This window comes from Solanum dulcamara, chromosome 8 (assembly GCF_947179165.1).
Source record: "Solanum dulcamara chromosome 8, daSolDulc1.2, whole genome shotgun sequence".
Classification (NCBI taxonomy): domain Eukaryota; kingdom Viridiplantae; phylum Streptophyta; class Magnoliopsida; order Solanales; family Solanaceae; genus Solanum; species Solanum dulcamara.
The window spans coordinates 78,270,557-78,280,962 of record NC_077244.1 but is presented as its reverse complement, the minus strand read 5'-3'; the positions used below and the strand labels follow the sequence as shown (position 1 = coordinate 78,280,962).

At 35.2% G+C, this 10,406-nt stretch overlaps 2 protein-coding genes across 2 annotated transcripts; one reads left to right on the top strand and one right to left on the bottom strand.

The window, feature by feature from the left end:
* The first annotated feature begins 2,290 nt into the window (after nt 1-2,290).
* Nucleotides 2,291-5,757, top strand: LOC129901423 (uncharacterized). Its single transcript, XM_055976593.1, has 8 exons — nt 2,291-2,523; nt 4,129-4,209; nt 4,283-4,371; nt 4,561-4,635; nt 4,848-4,990; nt 5,078-5,182; nt 5,265-5,324; nt 5,424-5,757. The coding sequence occupies exons 1-8, from the start codon at nt 2,401-2,403 to the stop codon at nt 5,531-5,533; spliced, it is 786 nt and encodes a 261-aa protein (XP_055832568.1). The 5' UTR covers nt 2,291-2,400; the 3' UTR covers nt 5,534-5,757.
* A 1,024-nt stretch (nt 5,758-6,781) lies between these two features.
* Nucleotides 6,782-9,575, bottom strand: LOC129900395 (vesicle-associated membrane protein 721). The gene is made up of 5 exons (XM_055975356.1): nt 9,222-9,575; nt 7,974-8,115; nt 7,766-7,886; nt 7,577-7,639; nt 6,782-7,008 (listed from the first exon to the last, which is right to left on the bottom strand). Exons 1-5 carry the CDS (start codon nt 9,409-9,411, stop codon nt 6,862-6,864), a joined length of 663 nt encoding a protein of 220 aa, XP_055831331.1. The 5' UTR covers nt 9,412-9,575; the 3' UTR covers nt 6,782-6,861.
* Between the last annotated feature and the right edge of the window lie 831 nt (nt 9,576-10,406).

Sequence of the window (10,406 nt, the reverse complement as noted above, 5' to 3'; positions counted from 1 at the left end):
TGCTTGACTATTATGGTACATTCTCCAAGCTAGATTGGCATGCAGTGTTTGGTTCTTGACATCACATTTCTGAAGACCCAGTCCTCCCTCCCTTTTGAATTTGGTGATGGTATGCCAGTTCAGGAGATGAAGTTTCCTTTTCTCTAAGGTAGTGCCCCAAATGAAATCTCTTTGGATCTTGTCTATGATTTTACTGGTCTTGGAAGAAAGTTGAATGAAGGACATGGCATGGGTAAGTATGCTGCTGAGGGATGCTTTGGCAAGCACTACTCTCCCAACCATAGAAAGGAAGTGTGTTTTCCATCCTTTAAGCTTGGTTTGCATGTTGTCAATTATGAACTGAAAGTCAATGTTGACAGGTCTAGAATGAAAAATGGGGAAGCCAAGGTATTTGCTAAAGGTGGTATTGGCTTTTATACCCAGGATGGTAGCACAATTATCAGAATTATCCCTTGTGTTATTCCTAGAAAAGAGAACTTTGGATTTGGTCAGGTTGATTTTTTGGCCAGACTCATTGCAGAAGGATTGGAGAATTTCCAGTATGGTTCTACAACTTTTGACAGAAGCATGTGCAAAGAGAGTCAAGTCATCAGCAAAAAAAAGGTGAGAGATCTTAGGACTAGATACAGAGATGCTGATGGGGTTCCAGGTTTTATTGGCCACAGCCATGTCAATAGCTCTGGGGACTCACTTTTATCCAAAGATACCATATATTTGAAATTATTCCAAAATAAATAAATATGATAATTTTTTTAAAAAAAAATTAAAAACAATGTAAATAAAGAGAAAATTTCGCATTTAGTCACTATAATAAATTTAATTAGGTTATTTAATTATAGTTTGCATATTTATAGGGTGTAGCTATAGTTTCAGCTGTTTTGTTTGTATAATTCACAGATAATTGAGCTATTTTTATATAAACTCGAAATAAAGAATTTATACAAATACAAACATCTGAATTTTAAACAGTTATACAAATTTTATTATACAAAATTACATTATACAAATTATATAATACAATTTTTAAATTATACAAACATGTGAATTATACAAACTCGAACCATAATTAATGCTAAATGTTAGTGAAGAATTATAAATTAACTAAATTATAGCTATATTCATTACTTAAATAATAAATATTTACTTATTCGCGTAATTTTCCCGTAAATAAAATACCCGGAAATTTTTCCATAGTGCAAGACTGCAAAAGAGAAAAACAGGGCAGGTTCAGGTGAGACAAGATGGGCTTTTACTCCCTAAAAAGGCCTGACATATATGGCCCTAAAATCCAACGCACTTTCAAGTAGAAACTTTTACAACTAGCCCTTATCGAACAACAACAACAACAATAAAAAAATTCAGTATAGTCCCACCATGTGGAGTTTGGAAAGGGTAGAGTGTACGCAGACCTAACCCCCATCTTGAAAGGTAGGGCGGCTGTTTCCGAAAGACCCTCGGCTTAAGAGAGAAGAACAAGGGAGGAAAAACAAGGAAAACAAGAAAAACAAGACGCAAGATAAGAAACCATACGTATGGGGAGAATTTTCAAGGGAAGAAATCTTAAAAATCGGAGAGGTCAGTAGAGCCAAGCATATAGAAAATAATATAAAAATATGAATAATGAGAGCGATAAAGTCAGGGTAGGAAAGATCGGGGATAAAGGAGCATTAACTACTATAGATAAAATAGGATACCCAAAGTAAATTGGGCCAACAAATATAAGCAGTAATCCCATGCAAAAATCAAATGTAACTAGCCCTTATCGAAAAATTTAATAAATTGCTTGGTTTATTATTTCACTTTATAAATTTGGAACCTTTTAGATTACGCTCCAAGGAAATTATTGAAAATCGTATAAGAAAATAATACGTCATGGTCTAAAATTTCATCTGCAAGATTAACAAATATATTCTCCCTCCATTCATATAGTTATAATTTTACTATCTCACTCTTACTTATTACAAGTCATTTAAATATTGATAAATGAATTAAACATGATTAGTACTTATTAATAATAAAAATAAAATAGGTATAAATGATAAAATATAAACTAAACAAGTAAATAAAATATTTATTTTTATCATAATGAACAACTGAAAATAAACAGACCCAAACCTAATATTATCTAGAGGGGTAATTTCCAATGACTCAAATTTTAAATTAAGAACAAAATCTAAATTAATGACCTAAAAAGGGTCATGTGTATAAACTAACCCTTTCTATAACCTCATAGCCTGTAAAAATTCGGGCCTCAATGTAAGCCCAAAAAGTCCATTTGATGACAAACAATTCGCTGCTGCCGCTGTTTCTGTTAAGGGTTTACAGTTGTTTCTCTGTCACACAGTAGCAAAAGAAGAAGAAGAAGAAGAGGGTTTTAGGGTTTTTGTTTATCAGAAAAAAATGGATAGGTACCAAAAAGTAGAGAAACCGAAACCCGAATTACCCATTAACGAGAATGAGATCCGAATCACTTCACAGGGACTTGTTAGAAACTACATCAGCTATGCTACTAGTCTTCTTCAGGTATAAAACTCAACTCTTTTTCTTTTTATTCATAACCGGTAAAGTTGTTCGTCGACCATGAGTCGTAAAACAGCCTCCTGCATTTCTGCAGGGTAAGACTAGGTATAATAGACCTTGTGGTTCATCCTTCCAGGATGTGCGTGTAGTGGTAGCTTTAGTGTACTGGTATTTATTATGCATGCATATATGGGTTTTCATTGGTTGTTTACGGGGGGCATTCCAGAAACTGAAACTGTTTGCCTTTTCAGCTATTCTTTTGCTGCCCCGATGAATTGGGGTTGAGGCGTTGTTGTTTGATTGATTAGATTGATGTTTTTTTTGTGGCAATGTTTTGAGATTATCGTGGAATCATTGCAGACAGTGTTGGATTTTCAGCCCATGAGGTGTTATTTTGGTTTGGATGGTTGTAGGCATTTATATTTCGTGCCTTTGTTGACAATGTAATATGTGGATTGAGATTTTTATTTTTAGGCTGTGAAATAGTGTGGTCTATGTGAGTGCAATCACTGCTTTATGTTTGTAGGATGATGCTATAAACTATTTACTTGAATGAAATTGATTTGGCCCCAAGCTTGAAAGGAATAACAACAGGGATGATGGATGCGGGAACTTTGGGATGGGGGCAATGCTTGCTTTCTTCAAAATGGTGTTTTGATGTATATACACCCTCTCATTTTCGTAACTTTTGGAGTTCTCATGGTTGTACATGTTAAAGTAGTATTTGCACCAAGTAGTTCCACTATAACAGATTCAATACGTATGTATATATCTTTTGCTGTCAATATGCAGGCTTATGTTTATTACTTTTACATGACAATCACTTGAGCGTATTCATGAGCTGTACCTAGAAGAATTGATGATCATACTTGCATATTGTTGCTGTGATTGAGACTTTATTTTTATTGGTGCATTAATACTTAGTGCAAGGAGGATTTCAAAAATTTGCTTGGGCTCAGGAAACTGGTGGTTATAATGGATCTTCAACGAATCGTAGAAGTTAAATCTTAATAGCACAGCAAGACAATTAGATTTCCTTGCAATTATTTATCCAAAACTTCTATACAGAGAATAATGATCTAATCAGTGAAATATGAAGCTAGGAAATCAAATCTGGTGTTGTATATGTGGTCTGACAAGAACAAGTAAGATCCTAAGCTGAGGATGTTTTGATGGTTCAATTTTTTAAAATGGAGTACCATGACGGAGAATTCAGTAGTAGCTGAGCTAAATAATTCTGCTTTTCAACTTATAATAGCTGGCAGTTGATTCCCTATGGTTCAGCAGATGAAAGGTGAAAAGGAGAGTTTCTGTAATTGTTAGTAATATTCTTCAAAGATGCCGACTAGATTACTTCTGGTCTGTTCTCGGCTCTGAGAATCTTTCTTGTGTGTTTCCTATATTCAATTGCTTTGCTGTTGCCCTACTTCAAGCAAGAAATACTTGTAGGCTTGTAGCGGTATGATTTTCTGATAATTCACATTCCATCCATAAGGTTGAGGGTTGAAGCTGCATTGCAGATTTTATCTTTCTCATTTTTTTGTGGCTTGTAACCAGAATCTTTTCAGAAGTGGCTAATAGAAAGTTTTATGACTAATGTCTATTCAGGAGAGGAGTGGGAAAGAGATCGTTTTGAAAGCAATGGGTCAGGCAATAAGCAAGACTGTAGCTATTGCAGAGATCATTAAGGTAGCTTGCCTGCTTCTTTTTTTTTTAAGTACACTTTCTATATTGCCATATTCAGATGTAATTCAATGTTCAGAGAAGAATTCCTCGTCTGCATCAAGATGCTGCTATCAGCTCAGTGAGCATCACAGATGTATGGGAGCCTATTGAAGAGGGCCTTTTGCCGTAAGTTTGAAGTCTTTTAAGCTTTCTCAAATTTGTTTGTTTTTCAGAGCACGTAGGTGTAAGGTTCTCCTAACTGCCTATCATATGGGATAGGTCTTAACTCTTAAGGTTTATCTTTTATTCTACAATTGGGTGCAATTTCATAGTTGTGGTTCTGATTCTTGTGAATGTTGGTTTTCTTTGTGAAAGCGTGGAGCAGACTCGGCATGTCTCGATGGTTTCAATCACTTTGTCAACAACGGAACTGAACAAGGACTCTCCAGGGTAACTCTTTGCTGTATTCTTTTTTCATTAGGATGTTCTTTCAGACCTTAACGTGCTCACTCGAGTGCAAATTCAATATACTTTATTGAGTCATGCTTTATTGTGATCATTCCTTTATCTTTCTGGCAGGAATCGTTCGTTTGTAGCCTTATCATTTTCTCCTCTGTGGTTGTTTGATTTATAAAACATCTTATGTAAGTTCATGTTCATAGGTATCAAGCACCTTCTGAGATTCAGCAGACTAATTACTACAACAACAATAACAACAACTACGCCCCACGTTATAATTACCAGCCTCGACAGCAGCAACCACCACCTAGGCAAGCACAAGCAGTTTACAATGCTGGTAATGAAGGTAATGACCTGCTAACAGAATAATCATGTAACAATGGTTCATGTGAAATTTTGCTACATCCTCAAAAATTGGCATAACTTGATTTAGATTCATATGGGCGAGGCCGAGGCCGAGGCCGTGGTAGAGGGAGGGGACGTGGTTGGAACAGAGGTGGATATACAAATTACCAAGATGGATATGATAGCTATCAAGGTATTCTTCCCTACCTCAAGGATTTTTGCTGGTTTGTCTCTAACACTTACTGGCATTGATGTATGTTATTTCATTTTGATAGAAAATGGTGGGTACTCAAACTGGGGACGAGGTGGAGGCCGTGGTGGCTGGGCATATCGTGGTAAGCATGAACACCTCATCTGTTTTTTTCTCCACCTTACTACCTTCTATCATGTTATAAATGCATTTTTGGTTCTGAATTTGTATGTTATGGTGTCAGGCTCTGGATATGGAAGAGGCAGGGGTGGAGGGGGCAGAGGTTATGGTTATGGTCGTGGTCGTGGACGGATGGGCAACCGTCCAAGTGGTGGCAGCAACAACCAGGCATAATTGTTGATTGGATCTCTAGTTTACTATACCTTAAACACCGCCTCAGCATAATGGTTTTTTTCCGTCCCGTGTCTGTCTAAAAAAAGCATGACATTATCGCTTGTTGCATCTCACACATGATTGTCTTGTTTTTCAGCATCAGTGTATGTGGGCTAGGCATATATATCTCTAATGAAACCAAGTTCAAGTAGTATTTATGCAATTAGAACTTATTCTTTTGTTTATCTTAAGCTGTCTAATCATTTCTTTATTTTCATATTTGATTTTCGTTCAATATTTTGGTATTCTCTTTCTTGAAAACTAGGTCCTGAGATATCAAGATGACGACTTCCTTAAAAACCATGTCTCAAATCTAAGTTAAATATGATTCTCCTATAGTGTCCCAGGTTCATTATTCATTGATGGAAGAATGTGTTAAGAAGAATAGAGAAACAGAAAAAGGAGAAATGGAAAAAAGTACAAATGCTCTGTTTTACCCAAATTGTGCTGGTGATGCATATTGGCTTCAATAGGGATCAGGCTCAACTGTAAGAAATAAAACTCATCATCCATATTCCCAGTTATTTCCTTTTTAAAATTTGTGCATCTTTTTTCTCATTGCATCGGAAAGCCTTTAGTTTAACCCACGGCTTAAGATAAAAGGATGACTACTGGGATTGCACATTGGGTCCACTAGAAATTCTTTGGCGGAGATGCAAATATCTTATTGTGAAGCTTGAGAATTAACGTCCAGTCTGTTGATGTTCGCTAAGTAAATAGTATTCAGATGATACAATACAATACAAAGAAAGATAACTATTGGTTAACATGCATCAAAAACTCAGTCCACTCAACTTCCTTCACATACTGAAGAGATCTATGCTTAACCCAAAACTATGCTAAACATTACACCAAGGTTTCGACATTCCAAAAAAGAAATCAAGAAACACCCCAACTGGGGTTTAATTTTCAAGTCATCCCAGAGGCTGCACAACAAAACAAATACTACTTGGTCGATACTGTCTAGTAAACTATTCCAAGGCAATCGGGCATAAATCGGCAGACAGAAAATGGAGTAATACGGTACTATTTCGACTGGGTCGTTCAAATTTGGATCTTTCAAAAGTATTATTCACGTGAAGAATCACATGAGCTCGGAGAAGCTTTCAGCAGTATAGTCGGTTCTCAGCATGACGAGCTATGCAGGCACTGTTCATCATACCTCCACAGCATAGAGCAAAGTGTATCATCCAAAAATAAAGAATAGAATTACAAGGAACACGCATTTTACTGCTAGAAGTATCAAGAATTATAGTTTAATAATCACCGTTATAAAAAATAACCATCGATTAATGACATTTGAAGCCATGACATATCGAAAGAATTATGACCAGAATCAAGGCAATAATGATGCCCAGGACTATAAGCTTTATCTTCATGTTCTGCAACCACATCTTCCTCCTCACTTTTGTTCCTTGTGTCTTGAAATCTTGTGCCTGCAATATAACACACTTTTAGAAACCTTATACTTGTTCAAAGCAGATACAAGTCAGATGACAAAAAGGGGAAAAGGATACAACTTGAGGTGTGATGATGCACCAATTCAGGGGTTCCAATATTCCAACTGCAGGAGCAAATTAACTCATATACCTAAAGTTTGCTACTAAAATTTAAGGAGAATATCATAAGCATTTGAGTTTTGACCTACAGATTTCACAATGCTGTAGACCAAGTGATTATTAGCAAAACATAAAAATGTTGAACAACAAATGCAAATGGTTGATCATCCGTGTATATCAAAAGATACCACCTGATGCATCATTACCACATCAAATTCAATAAGGAACTGGATATTTGTAGACCACTTCCAATTTGCTAAAACTAGCAAAGTAGCAGGCAATAAGAGAGGTGCTATCAATATTTTTCAAAAAAGTATGCTAGCAGCTCTTATTCATATAACTGCCAATAGAGCTTTATCGTCAACATTTCAAGATAGCAATTTCATAGAATCAGAGAATTGAATAGTCTTATCCACCAAAAGACAGAATTCCACAGCATTCAAACCTGTGAGCGAAGATTCTCAGTTTTATCCACCAAAAGTTCAATTTTCTCCCCACGATCCAGGACCTGCAAGGCCACAATTCTCATTAACAAATTGCAATACAGCTCCTTGAACTCTCGATGCTTTCTAGTCCCACATCAGGATACCATGTCTTTTAAAACAATACTATAGTACAGAGGGAATATGCTTACCTTCTCAATGTTTTCCATCATCACACCTTTAACTTCTGAAACCTGAGCCTTCACCTTTGCAAGCTTGCTGATTTCCTCTGGATGATCAACACAGTACTGCATCTGCTCCTTCATTTTGGGCCTGTAGTTATAATCATGGTGTCGAGATATCAGCATTCATACTAAAAAACGAGAGTAGTCGAGAATGAAAAGGGAAAAGCCAAAATACCCAAACTCCTTGTTCAAGCTGTTAGCAACAGCTGTAGCAGCTTTACCTCCACCATATTTCTTGGTAAAATCATCCTTAACTCTCTCCAGGAATGCAATTGGGACCTGTCTGCCAACAGATTCCACAGCTACAACACAGTATGCTGGTTGTACAAAATAAAGCCCATTAGCTTTACAATAACAACAACAAAAACAATAACAACGTACCCAGTGAACAAGCACATTAGCTTTACAAATGCCAAAAAACAAACAACATGACAATGGCACATTATATATCAGATTGTCAGATATCAATCATGATTCTAAGTACAGAGGTAAATGCACACAAGTATCCTAAGAAAATAAATACTGTACAAAGTTGTACCAAAATTGTTTCCTTATATCATCTTTCAATATAAGCATATCCATCATGATACTCAGATAGCTCAGTAATTTCCTAGATACAACAAGTGAAACAATAATCTATTGAAATAAACTTATTTTTCATATCCATTCCAATTTTGAAAAGAGAAAATCCCAGACTGCATATACTACGTAGAAAATACATATTATTTAGCCTCCATAAAAGTTGGTGATCTGACATGCTAAATTTAAGAGGACTGTGCAAGATTTGCATTTTGTGTTTTAATTTCATGGATCTCTTACAGGAAGAACACAAATTAGACAAGCAATCAAGCCTGGGTGTCATCTCAAAATTGAAAAGGTTCTAAGCATCTATCTCGAGACAAGTAAAATAACATTAAAAGTTGTGGTATTTCCAACCGAATGAATCAAAGCTGCATTGTGATCGGCGCTGCTAAGCAAAAGAAGAAACAGCAAATATCAGTAGATTCTAATAAAAGAGTACCAAACTGACCGAATTACAAAAAGTGAATCAAGCAAACAAAGGCACAGCCGGCCATAGGAGGATCTTCCATACAAGTCCTTAACCTCTAGTTTTCTGAATAAACAAAATTCTCATATCCTTCATTTTTGCAAATAGTTCATAAAATAAAATAGATCTAAACCGAAATTCTGCTTCAATTCGAACTCAACAAAGGGAAATTGATCACTAGTCAGTATTTGACTAAGATCTAACACAGTCAACATCATAGCAGTAGCGATTCAAATGAAAATGGAACTGATCGATAAATTTGAACTGGACGCATTGTCAGATCAAAAAAGCAGATAATCATATATAACAGATCAGAAAAAACACGGTCGAATTACAGATCAGAACAAACACACACAATGAAGGAAAAACACTCACTGAAGCCGTCATCGACGAGGTAGTTAAAAGTATGTCCATCACAGTTATAGGTGAACTTGTTGTTGGAAGCAGGGAGTTTCTGGAGGCACTGCGATGCAATACTGGTGAAATTTCCGGTGAACTCAGTATACTCGGCGAGAATCACCGTTCCTCGCGCAACGAAGCTGTAGATCAACGATTGTTGTCCCATTTTCCCTCTCTCTTCTCACACTCGAGAAGAGACAAAACCCTAGCTATTTCGAATTTCAGAGAGCAAAATAGAAGAAACACCAAAAAAGCATCTGTGTATATTTATGCGTGAAAGTGTACAAGCAAAGAGAGACTCATGAATTTTATTTTTTGAAAAGACCCCACCGAATACACAGAGAGAAGAGAAATTGTCCAGCTATTTACGTAATATTTCTGGAGATTTTTTCGGTGATTCAATTAATATTTATTATATATAAATATTCTAGTATATTTATATGGAAATAGCCGTCCTATTTGGATAGGAATTAAGTCTGCATACATTTTATTCTTTTCAGATTTACATTGTGAGATTTCACTGAATCATCGTCGTTGTTATTGCTGTTGTAGTCTATTTATATAATATAAATATTTAACAAAAGAAGTTTAATTCCTATGCCTATAAATATCTGATCCGAGTAAATTTACTTTGTGGCTTAAAGTTGTTTAACTACTGCCATTCTGTACCATCGGAAATAACGTACTGGACCCTTTGCTGTTTTTTTAAATTTCTCGGCATATTTTGAAACTGAAATTTCCATATATATGTATAGACAATAATTATAGTTGTTAAGCTAATTGATTTTGACTTTGATATAAATAAATAATGAAGTAAATGAAAAAAATCGTATTAAGTTCGTTCAACTGATTTATTTAATATCACTCATTTTATTTCATTCTTTTCGTTCAATTAATTTTTTTTAATATTACTCATTTTATTTCATTCTTTCTTTTCATTGCTCAATTTTTTCTTAACAACAAATTATTGTTGGTTTTGTTATAATTATGAGTGAGCAAAAAATATTAAATTTAAAAACTTTTATAATAACATTATGATGTCAAGTTTCCAAAATATAAGAGAGATTTGATTTTGCAAAAATATTAAATTTAAAAACTTTTATAATAACATTATGATGTCAAGTTTCCAAAATATAAGAGAGATTTGATTTTGCAGTCCGT

Bases quoted from the DNA above. Each gene is read 5' to 3' on its own strand.
- LOC129901423 (XM_055976593.1), top strand. From the start codon at position 2,401: ATGGATAGGTACCAAAAAGTAGAGAAACCGAAACCCGAATTACCCATT. The intron at 4,210-4,282 runs GTAGCTTGCCTG...TTCAATGTTCAG, and splicing joins CTATTGCAGAGATCATTAAG to AGAAGAATTCCTCGTCTGCA. The intron at 4,372-4,560 runs GTAAGTTTGAAG...TCTTTGTGAAAG, and splicing joins ATTGAAGAGGGCCTTTTGCC to CGTGGAGCAGACTCGGCATG.
- LOC129900395 (XM_055975356.1), bottom strand. From the start codon at position 9,411: ATGGGACAACAATCGTTGATCTACAGCTTCGTTGCGCGAGGAACGGTG. The intron at 8,116-9,221 runs GTGAGTGTTTTT...TTGTACAACCAG, and splicing joins CCTCGTCGATGACGGCTTCA to CATACTGTGTTGTAGCTGTG. The intron at 7,009-7,576 runs GTTTGAATGCTG...GTTATATTGCAG, and splicing joins CTGAGAATCTTCGCTCACAG to GCACAAGATTTCAAGACACA.